At 42.1% G+C, this 17,529-nt stretch overlaps 2 protein-coding genes across 2 annotated transcripts; both read right to left on the bottom strand.

The window, feature by feature from the left end:
* Positions 1 to 5,230: 5,230 nt before the first annotated feature.
* Positions 5,231 to 6,291, bottom strand: LOC6529923. Its single transcript, XM_002090844.4, has 2 exons — positions 5,772 to 6,291; positions 5,231 to 5,707 (listed from the first exon to the last, which is right to left on the bottom strand). The coding sequence occupies exons 1-2, from the start codon at positions 6,270 to 6,272 to the stop codon at positions 5,372 to 5,374; spliced, it is 837 nt and encodes a 278-aa protein (XP_002090880.2). The 5' UTR covers positions 6,273 to 6,291; the 3' UTR covers positions 5,231 to 5,371.
* Positions 6,292 to 11,216: 4,925 nt separating this feature from the next.
* Positions 11,217 to 11,854, bottom strand: LOC26535110. Its single transcript, XM_015197383.2, has one exon. It carries the CDS (start codon positions 11,783 to 11,785, stop codon positions 11,378 to 11,380), a length of 408 nt encoding a protein of 135 aa, XP_015052869.1. The 5' UTR covers positions 11,786 to 11,854; the 3' UTR covers positions 11,217 to 11,377.
* Positions 11,855 to 17,529: the final 5,675 nt, after the last annotated feature.

Here is a 17,529-nt window from a genome sequence, read left to right as displayed (position 1 = left end):
AGAAACGAACATGCCCGTGGGAGAATCCCACCGAAATGAGGTCGCACTTCGAAATGCTCATCTTCGGTGGGTGTGGATCTCCTGCTGCGATCGTTGGCCTAACACTCGTGGTAACCTGTTCCCTGGATACACACGAGTGCGCTCCAGTGATTTTTCCCATCATCGAGCGATGCTCCCTGCCTGTGGGCACTTTCTTCATCTTCATCTCCTGGCTGGCTTCGGCTTCTTGAAGGTTGCTGTGAACCTGTTCGAAAATTATGCATCGATGCGCATCAGTGGCAATCATGGCACGATAATAATGGGATGCTGCTGATGAGGTTATTCATAAGCTGACTGAAATTGCTTGGGTACCTGGCTACCTGTAGATTCAATCGGAACATTCAACTGCGGATTCTGGGCACCTGTTCGTTTGCTACACTTTATGCATGCTTCGGCAGTTTTATAATTATGACTTATGATCTCTGGGATTAGACAAACAATGGTTCGTGGCGTGGCACGTGGTTCCCAAGATGCCTTCGCTTTGGCCCGACCTTTTCCCACGATCCGCTTGCGGTTGAGCCCTCGGGGCCCATGATCACCGCAAATCCCCTGCAGACACAACAGCCAAAGGCTTAAATCTGTATCATTCGAATGGGAGAACAGAACGACGAAGACGAGCTCCTCCAACTGACTTCACTTCGCCAGGTAGGCCAGGTACCTGAGCCGAGAAGTCCCTACTCCCTACATACATGTGAATATATATTGGTGGCCCAAAATCTCAGCTGGTTGGGATGCTGTGGCCCTGATCGTGTGGTTCGGCTTGATTGCACTTTAAACCGCAGGCGATGATGGCCTGGATTTGATGGATGGGTTTTTTGTTTGTTTTGCTAATTGATTTTGAACAGGCCAGCAGAAGTGGTACGAAGGCGGTTGAGAAACCCAAGAACGCACTTCCTACGCTTGAGTGAGCACATTGTATCCCTTTTCGACACGCGCAAATTGCCATAATTGAGAACGACGGCTCCCTGTTTATTTTAATACGGCGTGAAATTGGAACAGGCTGGAAGGAAGGGAAGGCAGGTTCCCGGCTCTTCGCACTTGAATGATTCTTCTTGGGCCCAATCATGATGAGCTATTGTAATTCGATGCGTGTCGAAGACCATTATGCGGGTCTTTGGGCTTCGGTCTCTGGTCTTTGGTGGGCAGGCGGCACTCCGTAGAGCCTTCTTTATTCGCTGTGAGCCTAGTGAAAAACATGAAATTATCGTGACAAACATCAGGGTTCATTAAGTCGCCTAAACATACCTACCGCACACCACGATCGTGTTGCATGTCGATCCATTTCCATATCCGTCCATGTATGTCAAAGGGAGTGAGAGTGCGGAGGGGCGTTTCCTTGGCCGCGGGCCATTTGAGACCCTATAATTTTCCAGTTGATAATCTTGCCTGATGATCGCTAATTGGCTGTCAAAGGGACAGGAACGCAGGGTCGCCTAGCAAGCAACTGGTGGATCGAACTTGGGCAGTTGCATGTGGAAGCATGGGAAGGCACTCCGCGCTGCGGGGTTGAAACACTTTGGCGCGTGCCACACTTTCTTAAGGTCTCCGGGCTCCTTTTGTCTGAAATTTGATGCTTGTAAATGTCTTGGCTGCGAACAGGAAAGTAGAGTTTGTAGAGCGACGACAAGATGTTTTTGGAACTCGTGTTTCTTTGGCGATTTTTTCAGCTCCCTTGTTGCTGGTGGTTGAAGTTGAATTTGGATTTGGATTTGAGCGGGGAGGGGAACATGATTGCTGGCCTGTGCGTTATTGAATTACTTAATGATGGGGTCGAATGGGGCAGCTATGTTTGTCGTTTACTTACTTTATGAAATTGGAAAAAATATAATTAAATGAAGAAGAAAAGAAATTTGTGTTAATAAAATGAAATATGGGCTGCGGACTCTGGCGGGATATTGGGGAATATGGTGAGATATGTATGGATATAGAGGGATATGGCGGGATGTGGATGGATATGACGGAATATAGCCTGCTCTGGTCCTGCACAGGAATGCTGATTGAGTCCTCCCACCTGTAACATGTTTTTCATCTAAGCATGTACACTCTTTACCTTAACGAGTAGAAGGGTAAAACTGCATAATCATAAAATAGAACATTTATATAAATATATATATTATATTAAAGATTCTTTCTGTGAATCCGTAATTTCCCATGCTAATATTTGGGATTAAGAAAAAACAAGTATTTTGGATAGCTTGCGCATCGCAAAAATGTTGTAACTTAGATCTGGAATTCATTTGGAATTTTTATTCCAATAATGCTTTCCACTACGCAGGTAGGTGCCGGTGCCCAGCGAAAGTCTTGTATTAATTTGGCTAAATTGTTCGAACGGAACCTCTGCTGACTTTCTGTTTTCCTGGTCGAGATCTTCGCTTGAGCATAAACAGTTCTCACGATCGCTTGCTTTTCGCGGAGAACATTCGTTCTTGTAACGGATAATGGCCAAGAATTTCCCACACGAAGTTGACACAGCGAACCGCAACCAAAGAACAACACAAGCAGACAGACCTTAAAGCCCTCTGCAAACAAGCAAGCACTAACACACACACATACACGCGCAACCAACAACAGAGTCCACATCCGTTTAACGTAACGATCGAGGATCTCGTTAAGAGCAACAGCAGGCACTGGAGTGGAGAGAAGTGGAAAGGAGTGGAGTGGAGTGGCACCACCGCTGGAAAGTGAAGGCGACCAGCCAATTCTGCTGCGCTCCTGCTCTCTTTTCCAATGCCTCGATTCGAAGTTCTCACGCGAGCACATGCCAAAGCGAAAAAGGGACAGGGAAACAATTAACAACTAATTTAGGCCTCTGCATATAAATTTACGGAGAGTGTGGAGAGTGCGGAGAGTCGCACGGGGAGATGGGAATGGGAGATGCCTATCTGCAGGAGCTGTGGGAAAAAATACGTTACATTCCTTTCCTTTCCTTTCGTTTCGTTTTCTGCCCGTCTGGCGGTGCGGCATTTATTCCCACGCGATCCTCGACTCTCGTTTTTGTTGATTTTTGGGTTTTCGCTTTCGTGGCATACCCTGTATTTTTAGAAGCATGGGTATATACAAAGTGATGTGTAGGTATGGGAACCTGTAAGTAATACTTTCTATTATCTCTTTAACTTGAATATTTAGTAATACAATTGAAAGGATCAGCAAAAGCAATAATAAACAGAAAGGTATTCCTTAGGTGTAATACAAACAATTAAGAAAATCGCACTTTAAATTAAACATGTATCTTGTATTTATTTTGTAATCGTATGCACCATTTTCACGATTAGAACTCGGTATCTGATAGTCGGCATCATTCGGCTGCAACGTTCTTTCTTGTTTTTTGTGGGTCTTCGTTCACACGCTCTGTGCGTAAAAAAACTGAAATTGAAGATATGGGAAAGGGAGGGATGCTGCTGGTGCTTTTTGCTGATCGCCTGTTGCTAGATCAACAAAAATTGATTGAAATTCTCACGCTCGAGGCAAGGAATTTTACCTGCGGCGAAAGGACTACGCCCACATTAGCTGAAAGATCTTCGATCGAGATAGTTGCTGGATATATTCTTTAAATTGTTGAATTGTTGTTGTCTTGAGTTTGCTGAAAGCCGCTTATAGAAGGTGACAGTTTCAACCCTCTTTCGCTTTCAATCCAGTTGAAGATGCTCGCTGGGAAACCTGTGAATCTGCTGTTTCCCTAATGGAAGTCAAAACTTGGCACGACTTCTTACTTTCTTATGAATGAATACAATTCAACCCTCGTATATAAGGTGTTGAGAGTTCCTGAGTAATCTTCCCTCCTCCTGCTTTTTCTGTTCTTCTGGTAAGCACAAGACGTATTTTCCAAAAGCAGTTCCAATCACGAGGGTTGCAAACATCTTAGGAAAGTTGAAAGAGAAGGAATGCCTTCTTGTGGCTCAATAGTTTGGTGGTAGTTTTGCACATCCTGAACCTTATAAACCACATAGGTAAGACGGCTGGAGGCAGTCCTGGAAAGGTGAGAATCGCTTGCTGGCGAAACTGTTTGCCTGGTAGCGGTTTTAATTGAAGCAATGCTGCTTTAATCCAATTTGCATATAAAGTTCGTTGGAAGGACAAGGACTCCTTGCCAGAATCATACCCAACTGTTGCGCGCTGCTTGCCTGATGCAGAAAACTACTTAGTATTCTACATGTAGCCCGCATTCTCACGCCCTCGGGGCATCGGGAACATGCGGGCCAAGTGAACCGAAAGGAATCCATAAAAAGATCAAAGATATCCTAAGGTTTCGCGTATCGTGTGACCGTCGGGAATGTTGAAATCAGTTCATTGCCTTGCAGATGCTGTTTGCCTAGTAGAAACCGACTAATTAAGCCGAGTTCGTTCTCACGCCCAACCCAAAAATCTTAGCATGTGGCATGTGGAGTTCCAAGAAGAAGGCAGCCTTAAAAAGATCACAAAAAAACAGTCATAAAAAATATCCCACAAACGCATATCAAATAAGCAATGTTTATTTTTCAAAGGCAACGGAAGTTGGCACAGGAAATAGAATCGGATCAGAAGGATCACAAATCGATTTCCTCTTTTAAAAAACGGTATTTCAAGTGGCAGCAAATGGCATTTCCTACTTCCGTTATCCTGCAGGTGTGTTTAGCCCGCCATTCTGGGAATTTTAACCAGGTTTAGATCATCGTTTTGAACCACGTGCCAGTTTTCTGGTTTCCTGTTAAAGAATCTCCAGATTCAACCACCGCCGGGATAGGTTTCCCACGTTTTTTAATTTTCCCAGGAAAATGCCACCTCTGTAGAGTGTACTATGTAAAAATCTTTCGATCCCCTTTTTTATTAGTTTTCATTTGCTGATCTGTGACCTTCAGTGTTAACAATGTAATTTCCGGTTGAAAATAGGCGTACCCTAAGAATGTGATCCTGCTTCCGTAATCCTGCAGGTGATCCTGCCAAATGGCATATGTTTTCCGGTTGGCATCCGACTTCACTTGGGAAACCTTTACGGACACTTGTCAACCGTCCTGTTGTCCTGTTAGATAGTTACTAATCTCATAGTCACTTCAGGCCGTTTCCCACGGCAACTTTTCCCATAGAAATCGGGCAACTAATTTTCAATGATTTTTCTTAGTACCTTTTTTTATGGATTATTGCCTGTTGCTCTTGTTGAATTTTACAGTTCTTACTTTTCATTTTCTTTTTAAGGAGCTCAAGTACAAATTTATAATGCTTTTAAAAATATTTATATTTATTTAAACATCGAAAGCCATATAAGTTAATAAATGATCTAAATAATTACACGCTTTAGCTTAGCTTTATGCAAAATGAATAATTTAATTATCAAGGAACTTCCACCACTTGCGGCAATTTATCTCCTGATCCGGAACTCCAGACAGTTCATATCATTGGTCACAGACTTGAAGGGGTTCAGGATGGTATCATTGCGAGGATCGATCTGCGCCAGAGTTACGGATGACTTATTCGGACACTCTTGCCTCTCAAATCCGCCGCAGATTAGCTTGTTGGAAATGCAGGAGTCGATGAGTTGCTGGGTCTGTTCCACTTTGGTGGTAATGGAGTACACCTGTCCGAAGGAGCACAGCCAGGAGCTTCTTATGCGGTTATCAGCCGTACACTCGGAACTTTTCAGGTTGGTATAGAAGGTATTCTGTGTGGTAATAGTGTACTTATTGGCATCACCAATCTGCAAGTGGAATAAGAGGACTCAGAACTCGCGTGTTACCAATAACTATGGTTGTAATACTTACCACCTTGGTTACGCAGAGCGTGTAATTCAACTGAGCAGTAGGATGCAGTTTTAGGCATTGTGCCAAACCGTTCTTCACGTTGTTCTTATAGTAGTTGTTCAGGGTGTTGTAGGTGCTCTCAGGAGCGTTCAAAATTCCACTTATACTCTCCTTGCACTTTATAATGGAGTCCCGGGCCACGGTGATCGTGGGTATAGTAGCGCTGTAGTTCTGAACGCACTGCTTGCTCCAGGAATCGATCAGGATAATGGGATCCAGGTGGGCGGAGGCTTGTTCCAGTTTAAGCTGCATCGAATCCGCTTGCACGTCTATGGCAGTAAGTTGCTTCTGGAACAGCTGCTTGAAGTTGGCTAATTCATCGGCCAGCTGTTTGATCTTCGCGTCGTACTGCCGTTGATTCTGGAGTATGTAGAGGTCCATGGACTGGGAGCTGTTCGTCGCCTGACTGGCCACCAAGCTCAGAAGAGCCAGAACGAGTGCTACTCCAAGAAAGCTCTGCATCTTGACTGTGTGCCGAGCAATTGGGGGCCTCTGTTTATATATACTCTCTCTATTATCTTATCACTGCGTACTTCCCCTGCAAAATTCGAAACAGCTGCGGCCCCATAAAGATTTTTATTTGTAAGCTCTGAAATCCGCCTCTATATTTTATTGGCTTTCATTTATTTTTTAACTCAAGTACTGTTTACATAAGGTTTGGTCCCCGTTTCCAAGAATTTCTGTGGGTATCCTCTTATCACGGCTTCATAATGCGAAAAGTGGCAAAATAATTAGGTTTGCCAACTTAAAGCTCTAAACAAGGTTATTTATTGGGAACGTCAAAGTGTGTCAATACGGAATTTTATTAATTGGGACTCGCACAAAAACCTATTTACCCCTGTCCGTTGCCGATTGTTTGTAGAAGTGGTTTTAAAATATTGTGTTACAAAATGAAAGAACATTTCTTCTGTTGGGTCTGGTCAGGAAGTGAATATTTTGCATATGTACATTTGCGATTATTCCGTAAATTGTAATTTCTAACAACCCAAGCTTTGCGATAAGCTTTGGAATGCCAGCAGGTTTTAAACGTTTTTAATTGGAAAAGGCAGTAAGAAGGGCAGTTTAGAAATGAGTTCCTCAATGAATGTTAATTTTGCATTCCAAAATTGTATTTTTTTTAAATTTTTAAATAGTTGTATTATTAATGGACATTATGATTAATGAAGGGGATCTACACAGCTTAATCTCGACATAAGTATTATCAGTGGCTGATAATGATGCATCGATGCAATGTATAATCTAAATGCTCCATACATCTCATAAAAGGCAACCCCCATTTGGTTGTTGATCTCAGCAAATTGCGCTTCGGTTTGTTTGCCATTCGGTGGGTATTACATGTCGATGATCGTTTGGAAACCCGTGCCAGTTTCCTGGTTTCCTGGTAGAGAATTTCAAGATTTAACCACCAACGGGATAGGTTTCCCACGTTTTTTAATTTTCCCAGCAAAAGGCTGCCTCTGTAGAGTGTGCTATGTTAAGAGTTTCCGTCCCCTTTTTTATTGGTTTTCATTTGCTGATCTGTGACCTTAAGTGTAAACAATGTAATTTCCGGTTGAAAATAGGCGTACCCTAAGAATGGGATCCTGCTTCCGTAATCCTGCAGGTGATCCTGCCAAATGGCATATGTTTTCCGGTTGGCATCTGACTTCACTTGGGAAACCTTTACGGACACTTGTCAACCGTCCTGTTGTCCTGATATATAGTCCCTAATCTTATAGTCACTTCAGGCCGTATCCCACGGCAACTTTTCCCATAGAAATCGGGCCTCTAATTTTCCAAGATTTTGCCCAGCATCCTTTTTTATGGAAGATTGCTTGTTTTCCTCTTTTGGAAAAGGTTATTTGAAGTGTTAGCAACGGTCATTTCCGGTTTACAACCAATGCCTTCTAAGAATTGTAAATTCAATTGGTAATTGGTAATTTCCGGTTTATAATTAATGCCTTGTAAGGAAGTGATACTTCCGTAATCCTACAAGCGTTGTTTTCTTTGCCTTTTGCTGGGTATTCGGAAATAAATTAGGATTTATCTTGGATTGGATTGCTCGGTCCACGAGTTGCCGTTTCTGTTGTCCTGCTGGAAAATGGGTAGCTACCACCACCACTTGAAACTAATTCCCACGAAGCCAAATATGCGGTTTTCCCATGAAAATTTTTTAATTCGCCTTAGCTGTAATTTTAATTTGCTAGTCCCTCCTTTCTAATTCTGTTGTCCTGGTAGGATATTCATGAAGGGGTTAAATATACATTAACATCTCACACGCTCGAAATCAACATTTTCCTAGAAATAATAGAGCCCAAAATAAAAAACCCGAAATTCATGTCGATTGTTTGGCTCCTTTTTATGTTCGCTTGGTCCTTCAGAATTCACTTTTGCTGATTAAAGTTTACACTCGACGCTGCTGAAAAGTATGCAATTGCTTCTTAGCCCAACCAATTTTCCATTAACATTTTCCCATTTTCATTTTTATGTTTGCCTGGTAAATGAATATTGATTTTTTTCAATTTACACACATTTTCACACGATCTCAATCTGCAGAAGACCACATTTTATTTTCCCATGCAACAGGTTAAGGAAGAATATGATCGTGAATTCCAAACTAATAAAATTTTCCCAGGACTCAGGTAACATTCCTTAAAAAAATTATTTGATTGGTGTGAGGCACGTACGGTCGCACGATACATGAGAATTTGTTGCCATAGATTTTCCTCGATTTCCCAAACCAAAGGAGCGGAAAAGAGACATCGTGTGCTCCGTGCCGCTTTCATTTTCCCAGGACTTTATCTTAGGTACACTTCTTTTCGGAAAACTATTGCAAGCACCCTGCAATTTTTATGTTCGCCTGGTAAAAATTAATTAACTTTTACCGAATATGTTGCGTTTTTCACACGGTTGAGCATTAACAAATCTTCCTAGCAGCCATTTTAATTGGGTAGCATTTTTAATTATTTTCCCAAGCAACAGGTCACAGGAAATGCATTATCGTGTGGCTCAAACCAGCTGCATTTTCCCAGGACTCGAGTTCAGGTCACATTCCTTCGGAAAAACTATTTGGGATGTGCTGCTGTTTTCCATGCGTGCCTGGTAGATGAAAATTGATTTTTCTTGATTAAACTCAAATTTTCACACGACCGGCAGATGCATTTTCCCACATCTGCCCAGGGTGCATTACAAATCTATTTAAAATGCATTTATTCTCTTTCCAGGCAACAGGTTGCAGGAAGAGTCGTATCATCGTGTGATTCGGAACATCTGCTGGTTCCCAGGACCCTTCAGCAGGTATAAAATCGATCTCTCGTCGGAAAAACTCACTGGCACGTACTACTGTTTTTCCTGTTCGCCTGGTGGTAATGTTTACATTGAGAACATCTGGAATGGAAAATTCACACGGTAGACAAGCTGTTAGAGGACCAAAAGCATATGAGTATTTTCCCACAGCTGCAGTTGTTGCAGCTGAAGAGATCCTAATTTAAAAAAAGAAATTTTTTACAAAGAAACAAAGAAAGGGGAGGATTCCAAGTGAAATCAACAGGTTTCTTGGAAAAAGGGTGTCCCTTTGTACCGTGCTGCATTTTCCGCTGTATTTTCCAGACCTCAGCAACAGGTAGTGATTCGTTTGGAAAAACTCTGGTTACGATCTACTTTTGCTGTCGCCCTGGTAGAGGAGTTTTCCATTTCGACAACAATTTTGGAAAATTCACACGATCGGTACAGATGTGAAGATTGCATTTTCCCACAGCTGGACCAGCTGCAAGATCAAATTCTTAGGGCATCCCGTTTTTTATGACTCTTTTTATGTGGGAGGTCTTCTTTTTAAAAAAGATTTCGACTGCACTTTCCCATGCCGAGGGCAGGTAGAATTCTTCTGTTTGTCTTCTTCATTAGCTAGCGAAATTGCTGCGGGCCTATTACATGATTCTTCAGGGGCTTCTTCCGATTTTAAGAATTCTCACGATCTTCAGGAGATTAAGGATCAGAAACATGTCCTTTTCTTCTTATGCAACAGGTCCTACCTGTATTTCTTGGAATAATTCGAGATTTTCCAGCATATGTAGTATTCGTTTCTGATTTCCTGATCAAAAATTTAACGAATCATAAACAATTTTAAACATTTTCACACGCTGGTTATCCATTTTCCCATAGCGTAAAATTTCACCAAAGAAAGGATCACGGGCGGAAAATTCTCACGACTTTTTTCAGAGAATAGACATGTGCTAGCTACCTGCTCTATCCCATTTTCCTCGCATTTTCCAGGGTGGCGTACTACCTTTCCTGTCAGCCTATTAGATATTTTCCAACGTTTCCCAAGCATCTCAAATATTTCACACGGTCAGCCCGTGTCAAGAGATTTTTCCATGGTTTTGGGACAACACCAAACACGATTTTCCTTAGCCTGTGCCGATCCGATCTTTGTTCTCACGCATCTGCCATCCAGATAATGGAATCGGAGAGTGGAAAATGTTAGAATGAAAACCCACACACAATGACATCTATGGTTTTTTGTGACTCCAAATTCGGGGAATTATTGCTAAGGCTTGGAATGTGGAAGCGGTCCCTTTGAGTGGCTCAAATTCCATGGATGGTTCGTGCGGGTACCTGAAAAAGGTCCAAATCCAGTTTGTCATCATATTTTGCGTTGGTACTCAAGAAGCTATTCAAATAATTCTGGGCTCCTGGTGGCTTGGATGGTCCTGTGATCTTTCTCACAGTCTGTGATTTTTGTTGTTTTTTTATTCCCAAATTGATAAAGCAACTGATAATAAGTCTATTATTGTGGATAGAGCAGGTGGTGCTACGAATTCGTATTATGCTCCTCATAAACAATACAAGTTCGGCATGTTTATCCAGCTGTCAGTTTTGGGCGCTCATTAAAAAAGGCAAAACCATCATGTCATCTTGGCTTCTAAAAAATATTTATGTTATTTATTTAAATACTACATATTAGTTCCCTTTTCGAAACCGCCATTCGAATTTTTATTAGATCACCTCCCGTAAATTTTAGTTTTTAACAACCTAAGCTCTGCGATAGCTTTGAAATGCCGCCACGTTTTTAATTTCCAAATTTGTATTATTTTGCAACTTTTAAAGTAGTTGTATTGTTAATGGACGTTTCAGAGGGGATCAGTGGCTGATGCATCGGTGCAATGTATAATCTATGTGCTGTTTTCCATACGCCTCATAAAAGGCAATCCCCATTTGTTTGTTGATCTCAGCAAATATTATTATAAAAGGGTATTTAAGTTATCTGCAATGGGTATCTGATAGTCAAGCAACTCGTATGTAGTGTTTTCTTTTGTTATCGAGATGAATTTGCAAACCTGATCGAATTATTGTCCATAAAAGGCACTGAGTATTGCCACCGCCCACTGCACATCAACCAAGCCGATTGCAAAACGAAACTTTCCAGTGTTTCAGTGTTTTTTGCTAAGGTTTATTAAGTATACGAATAAATATCATAGGAAATAAAATACAACAAACGCTCAGGTTAGCGAACAATTACAATGCGGAACCGAAACAAACGCAACATTTGCAGGATTAGTTTGATTGAAACGGGAGGATCGGGATCTCACTCAGTGCTGGACCAGTTTGAATCTGGATGCCTCCGCATAATCCCTGGCATCCGAGAAGTTCCGTTCCGGCTTGATGCGCACATCGGTGGGATCGGTGACGAACTCGCCACTCCAAGTGGTGGGCAGTACCGTGGGCTCGGTGTTGTAGTCAAAGTAATCCTGGTCATCGGAACGATTGCGCTCCTGTTTGATGCGGGTCTCGCCACTTTTCACGAAGGTACCATCCCATTCGGTGGGCAGGACGATGGGTTCCGTGTTAAAGCCGTAGAAGTTGTTGGTGTTGGTCACGTTCTGGTTCTGGCGACGGATCTTGGACACATTATTGACGGCTCCATCCGGATACACGAACTTTCCGTTCCAGCCCTCGCACTTGATGGGTATATATTCCTCTTTCCTGCGTAGCGGCATTTCTGAACTTGGTTTATTGACTTTCCCAACAGTTGATCTATTCACACCGAGATCGCAAACACGATTGAGTTGCTCTCGGGCAGGTCTTATTCTAAAATATGATTTCACCTTGTTTGAGCGCAAAACTCGTCATGTAAATGATTGTTATTTGCCGCAGAGAGTCGACCCCCACGATTTGTTTTGCTCGTATTTTGAATCGCTGACGTCAGGGGCGCGGATCTTAACGCGGTTTCTTCCGACAGCTTCAAACGGGTTCAGACACGGACAAAAAATGTTCGTCTTCGAACGAGTGGAAAAGTTGGGAAGTGCATCTCTGTACTGATGGTAAGCAGTTCTACATGTACATGACTATGGAGATGTTTGTGCTTAAAACTTATTTTTACTTTATAGCTAGATGAACTTAGGGTCCTTTTAAAAAGGGCTAGGAAATCCGACAGCACAATACTTTATATAATACCTTTACGAATGTTATTAATGCTGGTAATTAAGTAATTATTTTGCTTGGAGTAAACATTTTCTCTCAGTGCACCTCCTCCGCAGGTTCGCACTTTCGATCGGCGGCGCTTGGCCATATAAAGTCATCGCGTCTGGCGGCTCAATGGCAGAGCAGAGCTCGAAGCCTCGGAGCAGAGTTATGGTGGCCTAGCTGTCATAGGTGTCTTATGTAAAATACAGAGGTTGAGGTATATCTTGATTGCCACCAGATTAACGTGATTCATTCGACCCGGCAGCAATTGCGACTTGTTCTGGGGGCGGATCACAATTAGAATGTGTCTCGCGCTGCCGCATTCTAATAGTACATTTATTTTTTGGCGTCTTGCCCATCTATTTCTGTAGATAAATCTCACTTATAAGTACGGCAAAATAATCGAGATATTGCTGCCCGTTTATGGGGAAAATGTATTAATTTGCATTTTATTTGTACAAACCTTTAAAGGTGATTTACTGACTTGCCTGTTACGGAAAAGAATCGGATAAGAAAGTGGAAACGTTTGTCTTGGGCTCCCATTGCTACAGCAGCACTTTTTGAGTTTTTTTTTATATTCATATTATAGCCTCTTTTGAATAGTTTGTATTTCTAGTTTCTTCTAAGTTATGAGTGTTCGAGCCATTATTCATTTTCGCCATGGGTTCGTGTCCTCGCTAGTTGCTAGTCTCATCACTTTTCCCAATTAAGCTTCGCACAGGCAAACAGCGCTAGAAAAGTACACTGCGAAAACTAGTTACTAACGAAATGTTGGACAACTGTTGCTTCAGAATTAGTTATATTATATTATTTTATATTGCATTACATTATTGTATATTATATTATATATATTATTATATTATATTATTATATGTTATATAATATTATTAATATATTTTATTATTTTATATAATTATATATTACATAGTAATATTATATTATATATTATAATATGTATATTATTTCGTGTTTATTGGTTCTAGTTGTAAAATCAATTATGATACGAATTACACACTATTTATAAAGGCTATCTAATAGCCCATCCTGCATAATTACGCAAGTTAATATTATTTTTATTGTAATTATTATAATATGTTATTAAAGTAAAGATATTATACGTTCATCGCCATCGATCCTCGAACATTTTGTTTGTTATCTTTAACGTTTGCCTTGTAGTTTTGTTCCCCGTGTTCCTGCTGCACCTTTAATACTCATCTATTCCCAGCACTCTCCCGTTGGATGCGTGGCTGGCTTACCTGCGGCATGGACTCCCTCGCCGGCGACTCGACGGCCACCTCCTCCTCCACGTGCAATTAGTGTCCCTCCGCTATCTGCCACCACCTCCTGCGCCGCTGCCTCGTTAGAAGAAGCAAGAGCGGCAGCGGCAGTCGGCAGGCGGCGGCAGAAGCAGCGGCAGCAACAGTTTGAAACTTTCTCATTTCGGCCGGGATGGAAGAGCAGAATGGCCTCCAATGTTTCTGGCCTCGTCGTCGTCTGCGCATTTGCTGAGCGCCTATTCGAAAATCCAACTAATTGCTTATTTTAACCCCTTGAAAACTGAGCGCACAACCAGACAAACACTTAGTTACACACACACACACACGTGTACATGCACACAATGGTCCCCAGGCTTCGTGTTTATTAATTAACAACACAAAAACCCCGAACCAACAAAAGGCCCCAAACACACACAAGCACACACAGGCACACACAGGCACACACAGACACACACAGGCATACACAGTGCCAACCGGGCTTAATCCAAGTGCTGTCTCTGGCATATTCATTAGTGTTCATTAGTGGAACAAAATGCTCATTTACTTAACTACTCCGGGACAGTCGACTGTGTAGACCCATAACGAGCTCCCCCATTCCACATCCCCAAGCCCACAGTACCGTACTAGCCCCCACCAACGATGCCACTACCACTCCCTTGGTACTTATCGGCACTCGGCAAGTCACTCGGCTCCTGGCTCGTTGGCCATCTACATGCCAATCCCAATCCGCATCTCCATCTCGCTCTCGTGTTGCCAATTAAAATTCCACTTATGCCAAGTTAACTCACTTGGCTCGTTAATTGTTGTGGCTTTTTAATTGGACCCATTTTTGCTCCTCCTGCTGCTGCTGCTGCTGTTGCTGCTGCTTTCCGGCTCCAATTCAATTGAACAACAACGAAAGCAACTACAACAACGACGTTTTTAATGAATAGCGCAAAACTTGTGGGTGCTATGCATCCATTTAAGCCCGAAAAAAGCCCCTAGCCCCGATCTCTTGGCCCTCTCCAAACTTCCACTACATGCGGACCCACCTCCTCGCTCACTGACCAAGCTTTTTTCTTTTTCAATGTCCCATTCGGATTGCTTATCGTCCGGGGTCGTCAGGGCTGTCAAGTTCTTGTAAAGGCAAAGATAGGAAAATGTTTTGAGAATTGTAAAGACGGTTATATAAATATATGTGAATAAAATGAAGTAGTGTTTCTGAAAAACTTATATGTATGATTTTACAAAGTGGCAAACCTACAATAGTAATAACAGATTCGTATAACAATATTTTAAGTCAATAATCTAGTTTTACAATATATTTCGAGCTAGTCACACAAATTAAAATAAAAAAACAATATTTGCTAATTATTAATTATTACGTATTAATTTCATTAATTAAGAAGAACAATCACAAAATTTGTATTGTTTCCTGCTTCCAGTTTCCCAAGTAATCCCTTTAGGCGTGCTCGACAACCCTGTCGAGCTGCTCTGGCTCCATTCAACTAATGAATGAAACCGCAAGCAGTCGAGCAACAACAACAACAACTCGAAACAAAAATCCAACAAAAACCCCTAATTAAAATGCATTTTCATTTGGGACGCCAGTGTGCTGACACACCCCCCACCCCTTCACCAACAGCAACCACACGATCCTGTTGTTTCCCCCTTCCTGCATCTCGACAGTGGCGTAGGCGAACAGGGGTTGTCATGGTGTTAGTGGTAATTAGCCCCGCTGACGGCGCCACTGGGCGCCCCATGAACCGTTATGCCATTGTACACACACATACGCATAGTTATAGGCCGAGCCCCTTACCCCCTCAGTCCCCAAACCCCGCGTTCGGTCTGAATGGCTGCGGGCATATTTAATTACAAAAGCTGCTAATTAGGAAACGTACACACCCACGTTGGTTAATTTGTTTGCAAACCAATTAACTCGGCGCATAGTAGCAGGCGCACAGAAAACCGCAGACAGTCGACAGGCAGCAAAATCAGCAGCAGCAGAAGCAGCGGCAGCAGTAGAAGCGGCAGCAGCGGCGGCGGCGGCGAAAGAAACGCAGCAGCAGCAGAAGCGGCAGCAGCAGCAGCAGCAAATGGAATATTGGTCGCTTAGCCAGTCGGTCGGTCCCTCAGTTCAATTCTGGGGGTCGTCGGAAGCCTTACGTGGCTGCAGACAGCTGAGAGAAGAGGAGGAGGAGGAGGCGAAGGAACTTTCCAATCCAATCGCTGGATGGCGAACTTAACTAATGCCAACTAGCTAACTAACAACTGTTAACGAGCCACAAAAACCTGGCCACAAAAGATAAGGGCACAGATGTTTTCAGGGTTGGTCCAGGGGTTGAAAGGGGGTGGCGGAGGTGGAGGCGCAAGCGACGGGGGTCCAAGAACCATTTCTAATAAATGAAAGCGAAACTTTAATGAAAAAGTTACGTTTCATTAACGTGCGTGTGAGTGTGCAGAGACTGTGAGAAAAGAAGTATAGACAGCTAAGATCATTTATTAAAGTCTAAACAGTTGTGGATTTAACTTCTGATATGTTTTCTTTGAAAACTAGTTTGATTTAATACACAAAATGTATTAAAAAATTATTTTAATTTAAATACATTTTAAATTTAAATTGAACCCTAGGGTTTCTCATTTATAATGAAAACTAAAGATCAAAATTTTACTAATTACTTTAGACACTTAAACAGTTTTTGAAGCAAAGTAAATATCAAATAATACAAGCCATGATAAGACATAACATAAATTAATTTCACTGTACAGTTTTTTAAATGAAACTAAGTTTTATTCTCAGTGCATGTTTGTTCTTAATAAATGAGCTAGAGTCGCTGCAAAAGTTTCTGTCGCTCTGGTTTGGCACGTTTGCCTTTGTTGCTGGCTTCTGGCTTCCGTCCGCCGTTGGACGCTCGTGCGTGCTAATGAGTAATAAACCAGCATTGCTGTTGTTGTTGCTGGCCGTGTGTGGGTGGTGATGGGGCTGAGCCACCCAGTATCACCCCCACCCCTTGCCACACCCGGTGGCCTAGACGAGCGGTAGACTTGAATGTCAGGCGAACAGACCCATCGAGCAGCATTCCCTGTCCCAAAAGAGAGAATGTGAAACGGGTGGGTGGATGTATGGTGGTTCGGTGGTTGGCTCGCTGGGTGGTTGGGGGTTGAGTGAAGTGCCTGTTGGGGATGGTATCTGTGTGGATGCCTTCTGTTCCGCCTCGGCTTTCGCGTTAATTAGTTTTGAGCGCCTTCATTATGCAGCTACATGTGGCAGTCTTCTATCCGGGAAGTGCGGGGAGTGCAGGATACGCCATGTCCATGTCCACGTCCATGTCTTTGCTCCGGAGCCATTTCACTAATGAGCTTTTTAGCTGACTAACCAATTTGGCGTAATTACGTTTTTCGGATTCTGAGATTACTTTTTAATGGTGTTTCTGAATGCATCTGTCAGCTCCATGGAATATAAACGTGAAAAAATTGCTTTTTAAATATATTTCACTGAAAGAAATACTATTAAAAACTAACTTAATGAAATGTTTATAAACATACAAAAGTATAATTAATATCTAGAAAAAATACGAATGCTTAGAATATAGAATATATGGAAAAAGCACATTTAAACAACATTTCAGAAGGAATACCTATTATACTAAAAAAAGCAAACATATCATAGTAATGTATTACTTATGCAGTTTTCATTACATATAAGCAGACACAAAATAAAGAGAAATATAAAAATAAGAAAAATTTTAAAGCGGGCTGTTTTACTGTTTATAAAAAAAAATGATATAACGGCTGATTGCATTAAAGAGCAAGTAATCAGTGAGTAAACCCATTCCGAGGGTATTTTGCAGTCTCAATTAAGAAGCAACAGGAACGAAAACCATATTGCTGATAAGGCAAAACGCCAAGTGCGATTGCATCGCATTACATGCGCCAGCAACTTCTGCCCATTTGCTGGCCGCCCGAAAGGCAGCCAGCTACAAAAACCATGTGGCTTATCACAAAAGAGTTAACAGACACTA

The sequence above is a fragment of the Drosophila yakuba genome, chromosome 2R (assembly GCF_016746365.2).
Source record: "Drosophila yakuba strain Tai18E2 chromosome 2R, Prin_Dyak_Tai18E2_2.1, whole genome shotgun sequence".
NCBI classification, from domain to species: domain Eukaryota; kingdom Metazoa; phylum Arthropoda; class Insecta; order Diptera; family Drosophilidae; genus Drosophila; species Drosophila yakuba.
This window is presented reverse-complemented; position numbering and strand designations above follow the sequence as displayed.

What these genes read in the sequence shown, in the direction of transcription:
- LOC26535110 (XM_015197383.2), bottom strand. Translation starts at nt 11,785, where the DNA reads ATGCCGCTACGCAGGAAAGAGGAATATATACCCATCAAGTGCGAGGGC.
- LOC6529923 (XM_002090844.4), bottom strand. Translation starts at nt 6,272, where the DNA reads ATGCAGAGCTTTCTTGGAGTAGCACTCGTTCTGGCTCTTCTGAGCTTG. An exon ending in CGCTCTGCGTAACCAAGGTG is followed by an intron (nt 5,708 to 5,771) that starts GTAAGTATTACA and finishes TTCCACTTGCAG; the next exon opens with ATTGGTGATGCCAATAAGTA.